The sequence below is a fragment of the Mytilus galloprovincialis genome, chromosome 1 (assembly GCF_965363235.1).
Source record: "Mytilus galloprovincialis chromosome 1, xbMytGall1.hap1.1, whole genome shotgun sequence".
NCBI classification, from domain to species: domain Eukaryota; kingdom Metazoa; phylum Mollusca; class Bivalvia; order Mytilida; family Mytilidae; genus Mytilus; species Mytilus galloprovincialis.
The window spans coordinates 34,502,626-34,526,164 of NC_134838.1; the positions used below are offsets into that span (position 1 = coordinate 34,502,626).

The 23,539-nt window shown below is 31.3% G+C and overlaps 1 protein-coding gene across 1 annotated transcript; it reads left to right on the forward strand.

Moving 5' to 3' along the window:
- Positions 1 to 6,831: 6,831 nt before the first annotated feature.
- Positions 6,832 to 20,928, forward strand: LOC143072413 (ribosome production factor 1-like). The gene is made up of 9 exons (XM_076247326.1): positions 6,832 to 7,011; positions 9,742 to 9,798; positions 10,327 to 10,404; positions 11,352 to 11,447; positions 15,703 to 15,856; positions 16,710 to 16,792; positions 18,568 to 18,746; positions 19,952 to 20,078; positions 20,654 to 20,928. Exons 1-9 carry the CDS (start codon positions 6,865 to 6,867, stop codon positions 20,693 to 20,695), a joined length of 963 nt encoding a protein of 320 aa, XP_076103441.1. The 5' UTR covers positions 6,832 to 6,864; the 3' UTR covers positions 20,696 to 20,928.
- Positions 20,929 to 23,539: the final 2,611 nt, after the last annotated feature.

The following is a 23,539-nucleotide window of genomic DNA, read 5'->3' on the forward strand; positions in this document are numbered from 1 at the left end:
TTTTAATTTTAGTTTCTTTTGTACAATTTGGAGTTAGGTATGTCGTTCACTATCACTGAACTAGTATATATGTTGTGTACAAGTTATCATTTTGTACAAATTTATATAATTTGTATTTTGACTTTGTACAAATTATTATTTGTACAAAACGTGCCTGTACAAATTACAATTTATACAAAATTTGACTTAAATTCACTCATAACTTGTACAACAGTTTTAAATACGAATTTTTGGGGAAAATGCAATGATTCACATGATAGAATTGTAATTAACTGACCACACACTAAACCTTATTAACATAATACACCGTTTATACACAACTACAAAAAGGCAGGTTGATCTTCAAAATTTTTGAGAGAAAAAAAAAAATGAAACAAACAGGATTTTTTTCAAATTTTTAATACATAAACGTTTTTTTCTTTAAAAAAATATCATTCAATAGTACTGCTTGATTAGTTCTTATCGTTATTTTGAGGTATTTTGTTTTATTCAAAAACTGTGCAAACGATTATATTTGTAAAATTTCATATTTTGTATCGTGAAAGATCGTGTACAGCGTTTTGATGATCGTGAAAAGGAGATTTGTTGCCACTTATTCGTTATTTCTAAAAGTCCATGAAAACAATCAAATCTTTCTTTAAGCAAGTGATAATTTATATTTGTAATTGGTACATCAAAAGATTGGATTTACATGACTTATTCCGCTTCACTTTTGTTTGTGAAATGATTGATGGTTCAATGCCATTGGGTCTGATGATTTTATGATACTGCTCCAACTAGTTTTCTTATAAAATAAAAGTGCGTCTGTCTGGTCTGCATAAATTTTATTTTGTTTTTAAAGTTTAGATTATCTGAACTGATTTCCGTTAAGTGTTATGCACAGTCATAAAACAAAGATCCTTGATGAAAAAAAACTTAGATAAAAAAAACGACAAAAAAAACAACTGACATATTCCTGACTTTAGCATAGTCATTTTCCTAACCGAATGGGGTGTTTAATCTTCTGAGATATTTATTTTGTCTAAAAGTCTGACTGAAGCAGTTAAATACACACGTTTATTCACAGCAACGGTTCCTGAGCTTCAACGCTCGCTATATGAAACAGTTAAATGTCTGTAAAAAGGTCGTTATCGATTTGAGAGTCAAAAGATGGTTTGCAATAACCGATTTTATAAATCACTAGATCACCTGCTCAAACGAATGATAAAGAACTACTTTTAAATTTTGTAACTTAGGTGTACTGTCTGGTCATTTAGATCGTAGCAATTCAATAATGTGTATCAATGCTTTTTTCGCCAAAATCCATATGAATAACTACTGTACAAGTTATAAGTGAATTTTTGTCCTATTTTGTACAAATTGTAATTTGTACAAGCACTTTTTGTACAAATTACAATTCGTACAAAGTCAAAATACAAATTATAATTTGTACTATATTTTTGTACAAATTATAATTTGTACAAAATGATAACTTGTACACAACATATATATATATTTGTTTATGGGCCAGCTGAAGGACGAATCTGGGTGCAGGAGTTTCTCGCTGCATTGAGACCTGTTTGTGACCTTCTGCTGTTGTCTTTTCTATAGTCGGGTTGTTGTCTCTTTGACACATTCCCAATTTCCATTCTCAATTTTAATGGATAAAAATAGAGTGTTTATATATAATGAATCAACAATAATTTGTAATTAAGATAAAGAAAATACTTCAACCTATAAGGATTTACTTTTTACACATTATGATTGGATGCAGCGTTGTTCCATTGTTACTCGTTCCACATCTTATGTCTGTATAAAAATAAAGAATATAGAAATTAAGGCACGTCCCCCATGCCCTCATGGAAACCCAGACCCTCATAGAAACGGGGACTCACAATGACTGAGATCAATGAATATAGTATCTATCTTAGAAATGTGGTAATAAAGGTTATTATAAAGATGTTTATTGGTGTGTATTCTCAACTGACCCACTAACAAACTTTATCGTAAAGTAAATGAACTACATCGTTCTAAACATGCATGAAATATTTGCCACTACCGGGATGTTTAAACAACCAAAAATCAATCTATTATAAAGTCCGAAGGACGTTTTGTTAATTAGTGATTTAAAGACCAAATTTACTAACTAATGTAAACTCTATAAGTTGACTTTTTTAAGTTCAATAAAATGCTTCAAAAATTATTTACAGATAAAGTACAATCAGCATCACTTAATTATAATTAACATTATTTGATTATCACGCCAATAATCACTAATTATCTGTTCCTTGTCTCAATTTGTATCCATCTACAACAAATAAACATTTTAAAAATCCTGTATGTTAAACAACATGTACTGGCTTACAATCGTCTTGAATTTGACATGCATGAACTATTTGTCACTGTACGTAAAGCAAAGAATACCCAATCAATCTTTGTAATATATTATACAAAAGGTTGAGTTTGCTGAACATTATATTCTTTAGATTAAGAAAAGTAAAAATAATACTTAGTGTTTAACTAAAAATAACGTCCAAGGTGAATGCTGAATAAGTTAGTTTCAGATTAAGTTTACATACTTTATGTATGTTGAAATTAAATTCGGATAATAAAAGAAAATCTAGTTTTGTAGAAAAAGTGAAAGAAATATCTTTCCCTTTGATGCAATAAATGTATCCCTTCTTTTCCCAATCTATTCTTGTATTCGTCTAATATTTAAAACGGATCCTTTACTTTATTTGATTTCAGTGGCCATTTCAATTTTTATTGCGGGTATATTTTTATATATTGAGATGTTCAAATCATAATTTGAAACCTATCATTTTAAAGGAAATCTCGGATGGTCAAGATCATGAGTTGTCGCATAGTAAAAAATATTTCTTATCATATGTATCATGTCTCTTGATTTATTAGCACAGAGGTACAGCTGTTCAAGTTCAACCCGCTATACCCGAGTTACTAATTAAACCAAAAGTTTTGTAACCCATGGTTATTAAACGTATTTTATTAAAACGACATTTTTTTTTATTATAGATACAGCTCATGCACTCTTTAAATATGCGGTTGATAGAAAAGTAAGGACTTGTAATTGTGTAAATGATATTTCAATATATAATTCGGCAATGTTAGAAAATGACAGTTTAAATTCATTAATTAATTCACCTTGTATCAAATGAAAGCAAATCCCGACAACTGTCAGACAATTGCAATGAAAGTAAAACTGGGGCAAAAACGAATTTAATAGAAAATATTATTCAATATAATGAGCGAATGCAAACATCTGAGTATAAACGGTCAGATAACGGCCGGAGTTAAAACTAATAAACATATCGCTATTATTTGCACAAAAAGATTCCAGACAACTTTCGATAAGAACTTATATTTTTCTATAATGTGATGTTATGATATTGTTTCAGAAAAAGGGAGAAGGTTTGGATCCATCGAAACGTTTAATCCCGCTGCAAATTTTTGCACCTGCAGTCCTAAGTCAGGAATCTGATGTACAGTAGTTGTCGTTTGTTTATGTAATTTATACGTGTTTCTCGTTTCTCGTTTTTTTTTTTAAATTTTATATAGATTAGACCGTTGGTTTTCCCGTTTGAATGGTTTTCCACTAGTAATTTTGGGGCCCTTTGTAGCTTGTTGTTCGGTGTGAGCCAAGGCTCCGTGTTGAAGGCCGTACATTGACCTATAATGGTTTACTTTTTTTAAATTGTTATTTCGGGATGGAGAGTTGTCTCATTGGCACTCACACCACATCTTTCTATATCTATATTATGAAGATGTCAGTATGTTTGCCAACGAGACACCTCTCCACAAGAGATCAATTGGTATAGAAGTTAACGACTATATACTGATCACCGTACGCTTGCCTTTAACAATACGGAGGGAAAAAAACATGTCGCATACTTAGTAGTCAGCGAGCATGAAAGGTCCCTATAGGACTTATGTAAAATAATTAAACGAGAAATCACTAGCTTGTTTTGTTTTTACAAAACAATGAACAAAAACAAATACGATGTATAATACAGCAACACAGCAACAAATTACCACAGAATTACAGGCTCTTCGAATTTTCCTTTAGATATCAATATCGGAGCACAACTTCCAGATTCAATAGTTTATTAAAGTCTCACCACATACATACAAGTATAAACACAATATAATATCAAGTACACAATATAAAAATTTAGAATGCATGTGCCATTCTTAAAAGAACTATGAGAGACTGTTATTTACAATTACAAAACAACAGAATTAAAACATAGTTTTGTTCCATAGGTAAGGCGGATGCAAAAGTCATTTTGCATTCTTTTGAATACTATGCAGATATATATGGTATTATTTACCTCACCATTTTCAAAAATCTTATATATAAACTCGTGGAACGACAAAATGTGTCACTACAATGATATGCAATGGATGAACATAACAGCTATACTACTCAATTTTTATTTGTATATATGTGTGGCTTTGTTAGGAATTATGCTGCAACTGAGTGACTATACATGTATACTTTTTTAGCATATGTAGGCCTGCGTCGTTTTATATACATATGTTGAATATCAATCATTTAGCACGCTGTTTGTGCTCTGTACATGTATATTCAATGTCTCATTATATATGTCTACTCTAGTATTTAAAATTATAAAAAAGAAGATGTCAGGTATGATTGGCAACGAGACGAATCTCAACAAGAGACCAAATGAAACAGACATAAAAACTATAGACCATTGTACGGCCTTCGACAGTGAGCAAACGGCCCATATCGCATAGTCAGCTATAAGTCAGGTTTGTCTCAGTGCCAAATGACACAGGCATAAAACTATAGACAACTGTACGGCCTTCAACAGTGAGCAAACGGCCCATATCGCATAGTCAGCTGACACAGGCATAAAACTATAGACAACTGTACGGCCTTCAACAGTGAGCAAACGGCCCATATCGCATAGTCAGCTATAAGTCAGGTTGTCTCAGTGTCTTATGTATTATGTGTGTCAATGTCGGTTAAACAATTTTTTTTAAAATTGAAGATGGAAACGACCAATGAGCAGCAACAGATCAAGGCCACCAATTGGTCTTCACTGACAGTCACACAGCAAGAATATATGGCATCCTGAGACGGACTTCAGCTTAACCCTAAACAAAAATGTATAATAGTTCAGAGTAAATGGACGTCACACTAAAACCCGAAACACATTTATAAATGAACCAAAATTTTAAAAAATATTTAAGACAAGAAAAGACCAGAAGTTTCTGATTGGGATAGGCTCAAAAATGCGGCGGAGTCATATATGTTTATTCGAGGTAAAAGACATGAATTTGACGGACACATTGAATAAACTGGCATACAGGGCACTAGACATGAATAACTTTAGACAACGTGAAAAGTTAATTTAAACTTATTTCCAGCGAGGTCCTTTGAAACTTATTTCCACTGGGGTTAAAAATGTTTTGTGAGATCTCAACCCTCCCCTATATACATGTACTTTAACCAATGTAAAATAAACAAACACACTGCAAAAGAAAGCCTGATTTAAATATTTATCTTTCATTTTATATTTTGTCTTCATCAACCTGGGAACAGTATATCTAACATATATATGTTCCTGCATCAACTAACTCACAGACAGATATCAAGATATCAAGATTCTCTACACTAAGAAGCCATATCAGTCTTGGGCTAGGAATCAAATGCGTACAGTTTGGGCATAGTGAGTTAATAGTGGAATTTAAACAATTTCTCTTATCTTGAGATGATGTACACGAGAATAAACTTGAAATGTTTTTCATCATAAACTTCATTTGAGGTGCACCTGAGACATATCATGTCTTGTCGGAGAGTACCCTGATAGCGACCTTGTTCAATTCTTAGTCTGTGAGAAGAAATACGCAATCGAGTGAAATTTCTCCTCTGCTCAGGTGATTCACGTAATAAAGTAAGATATCTTTCAAGATATCTAAAGTTGCTTGCAAAGGCTAGATTGTCAACCCCATTATTTTTTTTTGCAAATAGTTTAAAGATTTATACCAAGAGGGAATTTTTGAGTCAAATGATAGCTTTGACTCTAAATATGCATCTTTTAGTAAGAGAAAGGATGAGGCCAAATTTTCAAGCCGGTGCCAGTATCTGATCATAGATTTGGTGATATCAAAATGTAAAGGAAATCTCCCAACTTGATACGGATATACGGTCACACCAATGGCGAAGACTATTTTGCATGATATCTTTTCCTGCTGTGCCCACTTCAGGAAAGAATGGAAAATAACGTAGCCTTTGACTAGTATAATAGTCCCACAGGGACTCGGTTAGCAGATTAAAATTTTGTTAATCAATGTTTTTTATATTTTTTTTAACCTAGTTTTTTTTTCAGTATACGGATATGCCGGGATAGTAAAGTGCACATTGCCAGAACACAAAGAAATATCGATGCCATCGTCAAAATACGTTAATAAAGTAATACAAATAGACAGGAAATACTAAAAAAAATATAAAAAACATTGATTAACAAAATTTAATCTGCTAACCGAGTCCCCGTGATTAGTCCCAGCCTTCGATCACAATTTAATTTTTGACGCGAACGTCTACGAGAGCACCCTTTGCACCAACTACGGCGCTCTTCGATAGTTTTGCGAATCGTTGACTGTAGATTACTGTTGGAGCCGGGAGCCGTATTTATATCACTAAGATCAAGGACGTATAACTAATCTAATATACGTCCTTGCTAAGATGTATTTAAGGGAAATACGATAATTAAATACAAGTTTGAAAACAAAATTAAGCGATTGATTATAATAATTGCCTGATCTAATATTAAAAAGGACGAGTCTTTTATAAAGTTGTGATAAAAACAAAAAGGGAAGTAAACGCATTCTCCCTTCAAAATGGCTGCTAAAGGAAAACAAGAAAACGTGGGGAGCGATGAAGAAGAAGAAACTGTCCAAACTATTCCCCAACGAAATATATCAGGCATTAGAAACAAAATACTCAGAAATGAAGCATATAAAAAACTCAAAAAAGAAAAGGCAAAGGTACGAAACAGGATAACTCGGGTCAAAACAGTTTTCTCTACTGACATACTGATTACTGTTGGAATATAGGTGGATTTAGGTAGTGCCCTGGCCCCCATTTTATGGGAAAAATTTTGTTGACTATAAGGAATCACTGAGACATGACTGGAGCAGGCCCTTTTAGGCAGTCTGTGGGCCCCCTTATGAAAATTTGGTCATTATTTGCATATCTCTCTGCACCGTAAAAAGATATTCTCAAATTTAAATCTGTCCAAAGCAGTGCTACATGTACCTAACTTGTAAAGGATATGAATCATGTAAGTTATTAGAATAGATTACTTACATTTTACGACACATATACTTCATACATTTTCAATAAGAGTAGTGGATCACTATTAACTTTTCAGACTTAACAGTCATGACAGTGTGGTAAGGAGTTTAATTAGATATAAACATGATTAAGGTGTTAAATGGTGAAAATTGAAACCTGTACAAAATTTATAAGTTCTTGTTAATTGTTAAGCTCCACATCTATATCAGTTAAGCATGATAAGTATAATATGTAAATATTATCATGCGATGAGAAATTTCATAAGGACATTCCAAGATGACGGGTCAGTAGAAGCCATGGCGTATGTAAGGACCCCCAGATAAAGCTTTAAAGTAGACACAATTGGTAGATTTGGTAATTTATGACCTTTCTTTTTATCTTCATATCTTCAAAGCTTAAGATTCTTTGAATTACTATTGGTTTCAAAGGCTTGAAAGCAATTACAAAACTTGTCAGATTTTTGTTACCATGTATGATAGATCTGACAAAGAAGGACAAGAGATTCCAGAGGAACATTCAAACTCGTCATAGATTGAAAATAAACAGACAATACCATGGCTATAAAAGAAAAAGGCAAACAGAAAAACAATAGTTCACAAGACACAACAAAGAAAACTAAAGACTAAGCAACACCAACCCCAACAAAAAATGGGTGTGATCTCAGGTGTTCCTGAAGGATAAGCAGATCCTGCAGTGTTCTAGGATTTTTTTAGCACCTTGACTTACCACGGGTAAGATCAATAAAAAAATTACTTACCCACATCTAAAAGTTAAATCCGCCAACCAATGCGGACGGCGCTTTGCGCCGTCCGCTGCGGCGAGCTTTAGCTCGCCGCCCTTATGGCCGGGGGTCTGGGGGCCGCTCAAGGCCCCCAGAAGCTCTGGGGTAAATGATGCAAAATACCTGCATTCTAGCCATTTCCTGGCACCTTTTTCATGCTTCAGAAAGTACCCTTTTTTTGTGATGTCAAATGATGTTTTGTATGAAGCAATGATGACTAAAGTGTATTGAAAAGTATTTGAAATATATGGCTTAATTGTAACTATATACCTATACCACCAGAAAAGTACATTGAACTATAACAGTACTTCACTGACTTTCATACCAATAATCCACTGTAAAAAAAATAAGGGACTTACATGCAACTCTTTTTAAAAATCAGACATGCTCTTTATAAAATACTGAATATTTTTCAGGCTGATTCACTGAACATTAATGATTAAGGATAAGTCATTTGTTGCACATAGATTTTAAATTTAAAAACTTTTATGACATGCTTTAAATTATATGTTGTGAAGTTTGTCTGAACAAAGCTGGATTCGGATACGATTGAATTTTGTACAAAATTTAAAAAAAACGATTTCTTACTAAATTTGACAAATATGTTATAGTTATTACTATGTCATTTATTAAGAGCTATAATAAATGCAACTGTAAGTTTATTTTCCTCCGATGACAAGAAAAAAAATCGTTTATGTCCCGATTTAAGCACCAGTTATCAATCCGGATTTTCCGATTTTACCGACACCGTGACCGACCATTAGAATGATAGAAGAATGTGGTCTCTTTTGCGCTTGATTACACCTAGTAAACGAGTGCTTGAATAAAAGCGCCGATAGACATCGACAAAATCTTTGATCTTTTATCAAAGTTTTTTCTCGTGATTTAATAAAAATAAAAAGCAGATATGGGAAAATTGAAGAGGACCGGGAAATTTCAAGAGTTTTTCGGCTTCCCCGAACTTGAAAATTGACTTACCACCGGGTGACAAAGGCTAAAAAATGACTTACCCGTTGTCCTAATCCACTTACCCCGGGTAACGGGTAATGGGAATCCTAGAACACTGATCCTGCTCCACATGTGGCACCCGTTGTGTTGCTCATGTTATTATAAACCTGATAAATAGTCTAATTTTGTAGGTCATATTTTTGAAAAGGGAACGTGATTGTAGTTACGACATTAGGAACATATCCGATATCATCTGTGAAACAGATATTCCATAATGGTCAACCAACTGACAAGGTGTGCTTGTTCAGTATCAAGACAAAAGCCGCATTTCAAAAGTTTATTGTTGTAGTCTAAATCAGGCCTTTTGTTTCTCTTTTAAATGATTCACAATTTTTCATCCTTTTAATTATATAGCTTACAATACAGTGCACGTGTAAATTGTTCATTATTGAAGGCCATTAAGTTACCTGTCAGTCTTCAAATTTGTTCATTTGTCTTTGATGTATAGTAGTTGTCTCATTTTGGCATTGCAAAATGCTACATCATAGTTTTATAATACTGATATCAAGTTTTCTTGTTAGCCATGTTAGCTGCCAACTGTGAAATTTCCAAATTTTAGTTTTTCCTCTCACTGGTTATAGAAAAAGGTTGTAAAACACAACATATTACCTTGTAAATATTTATATTTTAGACCAAAATAGAAGAAAAGAAGAAAAGAAAAAGAGAAGAAGAAGCTTCAGGTGAAAAGGTATGTAAGTGTGAAACAGAATGGAAATTGAAACTTTACATGTATTCATTGTTTTTGGGAAATTTTTCCTTTGTATAATTGTCTTATAGGGCTTCGGGTAGCTTCCAACTGTTTCTGTTCAACAACCTATTACCCATTCAATCACTTACATACATGTATGTATTATGAAATTCTATTATTATGCTGCTGATGACAAAATGGAGGTGCAGCTCCATATTTTTCACTTTGACTGTCAGGAGTTAAAGTCCTTGATATTGTAAAACAGCACATAATGCCCTTTTCTTGCAATATCATTTGATTTGTATTTTATTTATGACAAAATGGAGGTCATGTGAGATATTGACGAATTCCACTTTTACCTTTCAGGAGTTGTAAAATGTATGTCAGGTTTATATATTTACAAATTTTCTTGAAATGAATGAAATTTTTCATACGGTAATAAAAATGTTTTAAGGGTTTGTGTATACAATGTACAAATAGGTTTTTAATGCTGATAACCAATAGATTCAGTTAGATTTTGTTTTGTAGGAGCCAAAGAAAGTCCCCAAAACTATAGAAAGTATGAGAGTGTATGATGAGACCATGGTGAATCCAGACGATGAAGAGGTAAATATCTAAATAAAAAAAATATTGTATTTCTGGCTTGAACACTTATTTGAGTAAAGTATAATATTTATTGAAAAGATTTCAGGATTAATGGTAAGGTCTTCATGACCAGTCTGTGAAACATTATATCATGAATCAATTAAAACAAGAGGAATGAGAATAATTTCTGTTTTTGCATATTTTTCATTTTCTGTACAGTTATGTGCCCTAATAATTTAAAAATTCAAACTTTCTGTCTGTATTTATTGTTTAAAATCAAAATAGGGATTAATTTTATTGTTTTGAATCTGATTCAGGCAATTCAGTTTATTAACGGTTGCACTCTTGAACTTAATTATTGATATGTATAGTCGTAGATATTTCTAGGGTTCAAATTTATATTGATTTGTAGCTGACTAAAAATTTTATTGATGAGAATCAGAGTTTCTGGGTTAATTTGATTATTTTATCCGTAAGGTGGTACCAAACACTTCAGGGAGATAACTTTAAAATCAGCTACACGTTTTAATCATTTTCTATTGTTAATGAAATAGTAAGCTTCTGGATGATCAAAATAAGTGTTTATTAAACTGCAATACGTCCAATGAAATTTTTCTGTGAAAGTGATTGGTTCAAGTTTTTTTTGAAATTTTTATATTTTTTTCGATGGGTCAAAGTAGATATCCTGTCCAAATTTTATGAAAATTAATTTTAGTCAAAGTGTTTGGGTACCACCTTAATTGCTGTAACTTTTATTTTGATGAGTTAACTGTAATATAATTTTAGCAGAAACAGTGTGAACAAATGTAAGATGGAAAAAAGAACCACAACTGTTTGAGTGTGTTCATTGTTCAATCCATATTATGATCAAACTTGTTCTACTTCAAAATTGAATAAAGCTTCTTTACTGAGTCCAAAGATATGGTGATACAGATTGGTAAATGTGTGAGGTTTTTTTTTTATTACAGGTTATGTTAGATGAGGCTACAGATGAATTAGCTTCATATTTTAACAGAGAAACTCTACCTAAACTTCTTATTACTACCTGTGATAGACCTGGTGCGGTAAGTTGTAAAGAAATTTGTTATAGGAATTGTTTTTTACACCAGAATTGAAGTATTTATTAAGCATTTAATTAAACAAATAAAGTACATAGCAAGATTTTTTTTAATTTCTGGAGTAATATGCTTTGAACAAGATAGTCATTGTTTGCATTGGGTTTTTTTAATTTCTTGAGTGAAGTGCCTTGAACAAAATACTGATTGTTTTGATTTTTTTTTTAAAACAAGAATTTTGTACCACAGTAATATAATTAAGGGACTATTTAGATTCTGTATGTAATTATTTGCGCTATGATTTCTTTCTAGTTTTCAGAAATTTATGCAAAGTGTTCATTAACTTTAATTGCTTTGAAGGATTCTCAACAAGCTCTTTAAAGGGAAACTTCGCAAAAAAATCAAAAATTGATATTATGTCCATTCTGAATAAAAATGCTCAAATTTATAGATATTAAAGTTTTATTCCGCTAAATAAGAGATCCCCATCGATTTTAAATTTTGAGTATCAATTCTCTGCGTTCCGCCATTTTGTCATCTTCTACGATGAAAAGTCACGATATGTCTATAAACCACAAAGGAACAAAACTACAGTAACCGATGTAGTCGTAATTATGTGTCGATATCATCAATCGTACGGTTGTTTTATCTGAATAACTAACTTGATACGGAAAATGTTCTTATTATTTTTTTAATAACCATATCTAGTAGTCTGTTATTTTTGAACAGTTAATATTGGAATTAGTTAAAAAGTCAAAGTTCAAATCATAAATAAGTGTTCCGTGGAAATTGTTTTCGAATATCTAATTCGTTCATAATTCTTTAAAGTAATAAACTTTATTCAAATAAATTCGGATCTTCCCTCATCTGATCACCAGCATGGCTAAAGGTATTACTCCCAAATGTATTGTGAGGGGTGTAAGGTGACACGTCCAGGTATTCAATCGATTTCCTGTCCGGCGGGCTTGCAAGTTCATGCATCGTTTCACCTCTGTATGTATTGATCAGTGTACCTGACCGATCACTTAAAACTTTCCATCTTGAACTATCAGGTGCATGTATAATATACATCTCTGTCTTGCGTGTCCGAAAGTGATATAATAAACTGGTCATTACTTAACTAATACGCTTGTTTTTAAATAACATTTCTGGTGTAAAGAATATTATTTATAATAATAAATAATGTAAAAAAAAAAGATTTGAAGAAATACAAATCTATTTACATATTTCAAGGGTTAATTTGGGAAAATGTAATATATACTCGTTGTCAATAGTTTAGGACAGATTGGAACATACCAGACATATTGATTTAAAAAAATGTGCGCACTTGTCGACGATTCGTTTATACGCCTGGATAGAAAGTTACGGAACTATAGCCCAATTCAAAATATATACATGTATACATTGAACCAGAGACATATAATACAAGTCTCTGATTGAACATAAGAAAGAAACATACATTTTGTGTAAATTGGGGTCAAAGTTTTGTAAATAGACTAGTCCATGTATAGTACTAGTATGTCAACAGTATATAATCAACGAATTCGATAGACTATTTGTACCAAAAGAAGAAGAAGAAAAAAAAGAAACAATTTGATTTAAATACAGGTCGATATATAACTTGCTTTGGTTCATCGAAGTTATGAACCTAGTAAAATCACAGATTTATATATCAATTAGATTGTTCTCGAATAAAGGACGAAATTCGTCATCATCACAATTGTTCCGACTTTCATGTAATATATATGCAACTGGACGTACACTGTAATCCACAAGGGATGTGAATATTTTCTAGGAGAACTATTAAGTATTAAAGTTTCAAATCAATTTTGGGATTTATTTTCTTTCTTGATATTCAATGACAGCAATTTAAAGAATAAACTGCTTGTCGGATATTTGTCCGCTTTAGGGGTATTCTTGCAAGTTGAACGGACTTATAATTACATTCAAAAATAGAGAAAGATAACATTAAATTCGTTGTCTTTTAATTTTAAACATCGTTGGTCAAATAATTATTTAAGTATTATATGTTGGGTGACGAAGATTATTTAAATAAGGACGTTCCCGATTGTGAATAAATTTGGTTGACGTTTTTCACACTTGAAAAGAATATCTATTCCTAATTTTTCGATTCCATTCCAAGAAGATCCTTAAATTTCCTGTCAATTTTTTAAACCTCTTAAGTACAAAAGTATTTTTTTCTTGATTCGTACATATTATATTCCGCTTCGGTAGAGTTATCTTCAGATAGTTTCAGATATTAATTAATACATGGCTTTCAAAAACCTAAATGTAAGTGTTCTCGTACATTTTTTCGCCTGATAAAGACAAATAAAAATGCTTTGGTAAAGCTATTTCTAATTTCTAAGTTCCCCTTTTTTATGAGACATAAATCAAAGACAAGAGGTGTATATAACTTCATTCTGACATATGAATTAAGTTTCCGGTCTTTAACCGAAAATTGTGTATTTCTTAGTAAATTAACTTATTTGAATTTAAATAAATAATAGCACCAAATATAATTAGATAATTCCACGTCGATCAATTTTTATTTGTCACCAACTTGAATATGTATTTTAAATGTGTGTATTGAATGCTCCCTTGTTTTATAATCCATTGATCCGAATAGACAGTCACACCTGGCAAGGTGTGCCCTAGAGGCGTGGTTAAATACCGAAGTACAAATAACAATTTACCTTTTAACAAGCCATCTACGAGTATTGACACAGAACCGTGAATACACACATCGTATAAATCTAGTCATAGCAGAGATAGTAAAAGGTCAATAAGAGTACACCAATATATTGTCTTAACAGATTATTGTACTTTAATTTGTTCACCTTATCAGTCCGAAAATGCATTTATTAAAAATAAATTTATAACTTTTAGTGTTTTCTACAAAAATAATTCGAATATATACGTTTAACATAGAAAGTTTATCTCATGAATGTGTACAATTGAACGTCTGTGCGTTTTATCTTCTTATTATCGGATGGTTATTGTCGAGCCTTCGACTTTAGTCGAAAAAGCGAGACTAAGCGATCCTACATTCCGTCGTCGTCGGCGTCGTCGTCGTCGGCGGCGTCCACAAATATTCACTCTGTGGTTAAAGTTTTTGAAATTTTAATAACTTTCTTAAACTATACTGAATTTCTACCAAACTTTGGCAGAAGCTTGTTTATGATCATAAGAAAGTATCCAGAAGTAAATTTTGTAAAAATAAAATTCCATTTTTTCCGTATTTTACTTATAAATGGACTTAGTTTTTCTGCGAGGAAACATACATTCACTCTGTGGTTAAAGTTTTTAAAATTTTAATAACTTTCACAAACTATCCTTGATTTGTACCAAACTTGGACAGAAGCTTGTTTATGATCATAAGATAGTATCAAGAAGAAAATTTTGCAAAAATAAATTTCCACTTTTCCGTATTTTACTTATAAATGGACTTAGTTTTTCTGCGAGGAAACATTACATTCACTCTGTGGTTAAAGTTTTAAAAATTTTAATAACTTTCATAAACTATCCTTGATTTGTACCAAACTTGAACAGAAGCTTGTTTCTGATCATAAGATATTATTCAGAAGTAAATTTTGTAAAAAAAAAATTCACTTTTTCCGTATTTTACTTATAAATGGACTTAGTTTTTCTTCCAGTTAACCAGAGACATATAATACATTATATGTCTCTGAGTTAACATTACATACAGTCTGCAGTTAAAGTTTATAAAACATTTATTAGATTCATAAACTATCCTGGATTTTTTACCAAGCTTGGAAGCTTCTTTCAATCAAAAGACAGTACAGAGAGGGAAATTTTTATTGATGTTTTTCCTCATTTTTGTTGAGTCTGCGATTAACAGCAAAAGTAGGCGAGACACTGGGTTCCGCGGAACCCTTACAAATTTTTAGATAAAGCACAAGTCATTGGCGCGCTTACGATTACGTTAAAATATGATTAAAAACCAAGACTTTTAATGATTGTATTTTAAATCCCGGCATGCAAAAATCAGGAGAAAACGTCACGACCTACAGGAAGTTGTTGATATTTTTTCATTAATTATTGAATTTCTCCTTTATTACTGCACATATAGCGATAAAACTTTGTGAATATATATATTATGTCATAATGAACATATTTAAACCATAAGTAAAAAATCGTGAATTTTCCCTTTAAGAAAAAAAACTAAAAAATGTTTGGATGAAGCATTTATTAATTTATAAAAATGCACCTGTTAATAAATTTGATATGATATTTTTTTCAGAGAACAAATAAATTTTGTAAAGAGTTGAAGAAAATGTTGCCTAATGCAGAAATAAAATATAGAAGAGGTTTGGATTTAAAGAAAATTATACCACAGGCTATGGAAAGAGATTTTACAGATATTTTAGTGATAAATGAGGACAGAAAAGAACCCAGTATCCTTTTTTATGCTTTTTGTACAATTTCAACATTGCTTTCTATCCATTCATACAGTGTCACAGGGATGGGTTTAGAATTAAAAAAAAACAACAGATATACGTTAAGTTACTGACATTTCTCTCTTTATATAACCATTTTACAATTTTACAACAGAAGCACCTCTCAAAAAAAATGTGTGTACAGTCGACACTTGAACAACCATATAACTACAAACAGAAACATTCAATCTTATAATCACAAATTGATGATTAAACCCAGAAATTAAAAGTTGAATAAATCATTTCCTTGGTTAGGATTGTTCAAAAAACTGTTCCTAACTAAAAAGTTACAAAATGTATAACTTTTTTGTTGAGAGCGAGAGCACCTATAAGTCTTTGTCTGTCCATTTGTCCAACAAATATTTCATCATACTTTTCTCAGAAAATTCTGAGCAGAATAAGCGCATATTCCTTCTTTCTGTTTTCCAATACATTGAATTTTTCAATTTGTTGAATGAATATTTTCATCGCACATTTCTCCAATACTGTACTACTAAAAAGAATAACTCCATATTTCATGAGCAGCTTTAAAGTCATGAGTATTAACTCAAATGTGCTTTTGCGTATCGGCCAGACATCTAATTCTTGTTTTTAAATACTTTTGATTTTGAGCAAGGGTATGCTATATAAATGCATGACACACACTGTGGGTGTTCTAACTGAACTGGTTTTGTACTAGGACATCAACCATCTTTTTAAAACACCTTATGATTGATGTTGCTCAGTCAAAATGATGAAATCCTCATGAAGTATCTATGTACTGTAATAATTTTTTTTTGAATGATGAAATAGATTCCTTAATGATAATAAGATGGTCTAGTCATAACACATTTACCAGAGGGACCAACAGCTCACTTTAAACTTAGCAATCTCAGATTGTCAACAGAATTAAAGGTTAGTATCAAGCAATTAAATTATTGTTGTTCTATAAAAGTATGGGGCCACAATTAAAAATATTTCAGTTTGCCCAAACCCGACCCATGATGACTGGGTGTGGGTAGGTAGGTAGGCAAATTCTTTTTTTTTTTTTAGAATTTGCATGAAAATATTAAAAGATCTTAAAACAGTATATCTTTTTTTTCCGTCAAACTTTTGTAGAGAAAACCAAAAGCCATGAATTTAAAACCTCTATAAATAAATTAGTCTACTCAGGAACATATATATTAAGATATACTGTTCCCAGGTCTACTATATGATTTGTATCCTGACAATTGCTAGCTTTGTGAAAGGGCTGGTGGATTTATGAAGTGATTTTCAATAGTTCCATCAACACGATGTTTGTGTAAAAAAAATATCAGCTGATTATGTAATGATTAAATTTGTTTGCAGTTTTTAAATCCTATTTCTATTAAAATAGATTAAATGTCCTAAAATATTTATATGAATTATTATCTACCATCCTTAGTTTGTGTCTTTTTTATGTTTTGAAAACAAATTTGTATTTACATTATCACACAGGTAAACTAATTTGGCTATAAATAGATCAAAGCATGTTCTGTAGAATCTCCAAACTAAAAACGTATTTGTTATAATTTTATTTCTTTAAATAAGCAAGTTTAAATTTTTGAAAATAATCATTATTGATAAAATATAATTGCACAAAGTTAACGTTTTCTGAAGACTATTTATTTTTAGGTCATGGTTCTAGAGGCTTCCTCACAAATTTGTATAAAAATCCAATATGGCGTCCATAACATGTTTTTACTTTTGCACATGTGAAAAAAATATTTCTGTCAAAAGTCAGATTTCTCTTGTCAAAAGGGATTTATATTGCAATAAATTATTCAGAGGGAGTTACATTCAGTTAAGATTATATTTCTGATTCTGTGAACAATTATAGTTTTATCAAATTCTCCCAAACAGCAACGTACTGATCTTGTCAAATGAGACTTGTAAATTTCAACTATTTGAATAAAAGGGCATCTAATTTACATGATAAAGAAAGATTATAATTAAAGACAACAATTTATCAAGAAATAATTCCTTTTTATTCAGTAAAAACAAAATCTTCTTGCAAGATTGTAAATTCGCAACTTCCGGATCCATTTCCTGTCAGAATAACATTGAAAATATTCGATTGCACATGGTTTTGAACAAATCTACCTGAATATTCTTATCAGATATTCGATAACACGATGAAATTAACATTGAGCATATAGGTAAGGGTTTGGTAGTACAGACAACTACAGCGTAAAAAAAAATGTGCCACTTCACATGTTTTACTTCTTTATGTTTGTTAAATCAGAAGATAAAAACAGAGAACATCGAATATCGATTAACTGCGTCTTTTATACGCTTTCTTTAAATCTTATTCACAGTTACTTTCAAACGCAAAGACGACAAACATTAAGTTTTGTACGATGACGGAGCGGACCCAAAAAAAATCCGAAAAAAAAAATTCTTAAAAAAAAACGTCAAAAAAAGAATTTGAGTCGGCGGGTTTATTTTGGGTCGGTCGCGTTTGGGCAAACATACAATCTTTTTATTTTGGCCCGGTAGAAAAAAGATACTCTTACAGATACATTTGTGTTAAAATTAAAAGAATGGAGGTAAACAAATTATATAGCAGCTTTAACTTACTTATATGATGAATTTTTATAAACTGAAGTTTATGTTTGTGAAATAAAAGGATATTTTGTTACCAATATCAAACCGTTCTTTCTTTGCAGAGGCCTGGAGGAATGAGTGCACACAGACCAGAAGTGATATTAAACAATTTTAACACAAGATTGGGACACAGTGTTGGACGATTATTAGCTTCATTGTTCCCCCATGATCCACAGTTTGATGGGAGGAGAGTTGTTACATTTCATAATCAAAGAGATTTTGTGTTTGTACGGCATCATAGGTAAACACGATTTGTTGTATATATATCAGTGATCTGTACATAAATTTTCAATGATGATACTCACTCATGGTAAAATTGTTTGATTTTTAGAAGATGTACATGTCTGGTAGATAGGAGTCGCATAACTTTGACCTTGATATATGGACCAGTGATCAGGTTGTTATCTCAGATTCTATGTACAATAGATCAACTGTATTTGTTGTATGGAATGTTTGTAAGGTGCACATATCCATCTAGCTGGTTTCTGCTCTATGGTCGGGTTGTTATCTCTTTGACACATTCCCCATTTTCATTCTCAATTTTATTCATCTAATCTTGCCCTCATTTTCATAGTTAATTTGTCAAGTCTCTTACTTTCATACTACTGTGGATTCATTTATTTTCGTGGGTACCAATTTTCTTGAATTAAGAAAACTTACATGTTTGTGGATATATAATTTCGTGGTTTTGCTGAGATCTACATACAAACCTATAGAAAATTTGTTATTATTTGAACAATTAATTTCGTTGTAACCAATACTCCAAGAAACCCATGAAAATTGGTATCCAAAAAATAAAAATAACTCCACAGTATAAGCATATTATAAATTATATTTAGTTTGGAATGATTGTAAGATGTACAAGTCTGGAAGGCAGGGTTCATCTTACATTGGCCTCATTTAAGTAGATATTCATCGATAATTTAAGTTTAAGGTAAACCTTTACCTTAATCACTTTCAACATAAATTCATTCATGGTCTGCTCTCTTGCTCTCAAGTGAGAAAAAAATTGAAATGGGTATCAAATAAAATTCAGACCTCTGATAATATTTTCTGCAGGCAGATATAACCTTTTGCATAGGCATGCCCTTAAATATTTGGGAAAAAGATCAAATAACTTCTAACTTCTAGAGATCTTTCTCTTTCAGAATTATATGGCACCTATATGATTGTTACTGTAAAATATATTGAAAGATTTTTCACTATGATCATTTAATATGTTGTTGTCATTATTCTTTTTGCTAATCAGATATGCTAATTTGCACTGGAAATTTTGGCCTGACAACATAGCAGCATCCACCATCAGGAACAGGATAATGCACACACACAACTGTTAGAAAATAAAGTTATTTTTATAATTTTTAATTTTCTTGATGTTATCCAGGACTTTGTCCTCATATCATATAATGTGGAATAAATTGCATACTGTTGTGATTTTTTTTACAGGTATGTGTTTAGAAATAACAAAAAAGTGGGTTTACAGCAGTTAGGACCAAAATTTACATTGAAGCTGAGATCTTTACAGAAAGGAACATTTGATTCAAAATATGGAGAATATGAGTGGATACACAAGGTAATCTTTTACACTCCATGTTTATATTGATACACAAGGTAATCTTTTACACTCCATGTTTATATTGCTTAAAATCATTCATTTCAAGATATGTAAGTAGTAAGAACTAATGTGTTTTGATGTTTTCTCTTAAAATATTGTAAAGCATCTATAGCCCTTTACACACACGTAATAAAGCCGAGGTAAATAGTGACCCTTGGTGTTGTTCCTCCATCTGTTTGTCTGTACAGACCATTTTTTAAAACTAAATATGAATTTCAACAAAACTAGCACATACTGTTGTTGATTTATGTTTTTGTGCATCAACAATTGTATTTTTTATCAGAACAGTTTATGTTGTTTCATGCAAAAACATGTACTCTTCAATATTATATTTTAGGGAGTGAACATTTAGATTGCTTTATTTACATGCAGTAAAATTTAATTGCATAACACCATTACTCAATATTTGCCTTACATAATTTGAACCAAAAAAAATTTAAGATTTTTTATTGTTTTTTTTTATAAATTATTTTATACATTAACAATAAAAATTAACAAAAACAAGTTTTTATGAATACATTTTCTTTTTACAGCGCCATGAGATGGATTCAAGCAGAAGGAAATTTCATTTGTAACAAACTATCATACTTAATCATCATTACGCTTTGAAGGAAATGAATAGGAAATTAGTCTTGAAGAGATTGATAATAAGTCAAGATCCAAGTTTATATGAATGCTTTTTGTCAGTATTACCTAGCTGATGAATTTGCAAGGAAAAAGTTATTTCATATTGAAAAAAGGAAAGGACAAAAAGGATGGAAAATGGATATTGTTAAAGTTTGTAAAATAAATAAACTATGTAAAGTTGTTTTAGAATTGATTTTATGTTACAAAGATTACAGTCAATTTAAATTTTGAAAATAACTGTCATTACGAAATATACAATACTGTACATGTTACATTTTAAGGACAATATACATTTGTATTGTCACATTTTGGACACATACAAATCCATATGTTTAGGAAAGGAAAGAAAGTGTGGAACCTTTGTCAATTGTATCTTGTTAATATTCATTCTAGGTGTCTATATTTCATTCACGGCATCTCTCCATTCATTCAAAAAAATTTCCTTTACACTTTTTACAGCTGCTAATAAAGCTGATTGACAGTGATGAGTTGTAAAGTGTGTTGTGAGCATTATCCAAGATCTGTCAAACATTTATTTCATACTTTCTGATACTTTGAGCTTAGCTCACTTCGCCTTTATTGCTATGAGAGCTTTTGCCTTCCTTTACCACCAGCATTAATTCTTCTGTTCATCTGTTGTCATGTGATCAAAGATCTTCTCTCCTGAAACCAATGAACTCTTCCTGAATGAGTCTTAGGGTATCTTGTTCACACCATGTGTTCTTAATACTTGTCAGTCAATAAACATGGCAATTAAAGCTTAAAAATAGAATATAGAGGTAAAATGAAGCATTTGGCTTGCATCTCTTAATCTTAAGCAGTTGGCGCAAGGGTGACATTGATAAACATTATCAGCAGATATAGATGTATTTCTTGTGAAATTTCAGAAAAATCAGACAACCACATTTTTTCCCTTGAAATGTTAATTTTTAGTAAACAAAAGTAAATCTGAAAAATTTACAGGTCAATTTCTTTCTCCTTATTAATTTCCAGAAAAATCAAGACTACCCATTTGGAGTTATTGCCCCATAGATATAAGTTTTAGTTCTCCTGGCCAAGAGAGATAAGTGAGCTTTTGTCATCACTTGGTGTTGTCTTTTGTCATTGTAAAGTGTGATATTGAGAATTTTCACTTTGCCAATCAGGAGTTATGGTCCTTGAAAGATTGGAAAAAGGCACTTTCTGTGGTTTCCATGCAATAATTCATTACCCGTGAACTAAAACTTCAAATTTTTAAATATTTTGTCTTCTAATAAAACAATTGAGGTCAACTTTAATATGTATGATTTTCTCATTTGCTGTTCAGGAGTACACGTTATCTAGAAATTGGAAAATCAGTGGCGGATCCAGAAATTTTCATGAGTGGGGACCCACTGACTGACCTAAGCGGGGCCCGCTCCAGTCACGCTTCAGTGATTCCCTATATAAGCAACCAATTTTTTTCCCAAAAAGGGGGTCCAGGCCCCCTGGCCCCCCCTGAATCCGCCTCTGAAAATAGCATGTTGTAGCATGTTAATCTATTGTAATAAAAATTCATAATATCTAATAAAATTAGAAGATTTACCTAACAAAGTCCTTATATTTGTATAAGGTAACATTGGTTTATAGTGGAAAATTGTTTTGACGTAAATTAAGCTACAATTAAAATTCCTTGCTAGCCCCTCTCTGTGATTAATATTATCTGTGATAAATATTAGATAACTGGTTAATTTCAGTATCAATCTATCATGAAGGGTATAAAAATTATTAGTCTTTCACATATAGTCTTTTTCAAAATTGATGAACAGTTCTTTATATTGGTATGTAAACATTTTAAACGTTTCAAATTTATGAAATTAATATTCGTATATCAATGTCTTTGATACACCAATAAAAAAAACTGAAATATATTGAATTGATACATTATTCAAAATTAAATCAGAAACCTAAACTTAATTATAAAATAATGAATCTGTTAAAGGGAGATAATACTCGCAAAACTTTTTTTCGAATCGGCACATAATACACAGGAATGTCACTCTTGCATACAATGGCTCATCAATAAAATTAATTAACTCTGCATTCGTGCTCCACCTTCAATGAAGATTCTAAATTATAAATATAACCAAAAGTTGTTAATCTATTGGACAGTGAAGACTAATGAAAGCTTAACCACTGTAAAAAAATATTTCTTTGAAATTTTTTAAAACTTTCTCAGAAAAATGCTTGAGCCACTTGACTTTCATAGCTCATAATTAACGTTTTTTCACAATATTTTAATAAAGTAGTTAAAGATTATTTGCTTCTCAAAGTGTAAGACGCAATACAAATCGTATGCTTGCATCAACTTACCCAAATACAGTTTTGATAAAGTCCTTAAAATTTCGACATTGTTTTGTTTATTTTTATCAATACCAGTTTGAAACAAATCACAAGTACATGTTAAGATCTGACTAAATACCTATATCCCGATATCGTCAGGTAAATATGCTACATGTTGTGTCATATTTGATCATAAGTTATGAACTGATCAGCCAATGCTTTTCAAATTTTGATATGTTAATATTCTTAATGATGACAAAATGGAAGTTAAGTCTGATATTGACAATTTTCTCTCTTATCGTTCAATGACTAAGAGTCCTTGATAGATTGCAAAAGAGGAACAGAAAATAGCAGGTCAACAATCATGAAAATACCATACAATAAGAATATATCAATTTTATTCGTACTACCTCTTAAGTTTAACATTAGTCATTTTAGTTTAACATTGGTCCATTTCAAAATATACAGAAAATCTGCTATGCTGTCAATTT

Bases quoted from the DNA above. Each gene is read 5' to 3' on its own strand.
- LOC143072413 (XM_076247326.1), top strand. From the start codon at position 6,865: ATGGCTGCTAAAGGAAAACAAGAAAACGTGGGGAGCGATGAAGAAGAA. The intron at 16,793-18,567 runs GTTAGTATCAAG...CTTTCTTTGCAG, and splicing joins GATTGTCAACAGAATTAAAG to AGGCCTGGAGGAATGAGTGC. The intron at 18,747-19,951 runs GTAAACACGATT...TTTTTTTTACAG, and splicing joins GTGTTTGTACGGCATCATAG to GTATGTGTTTAGAAATAACA.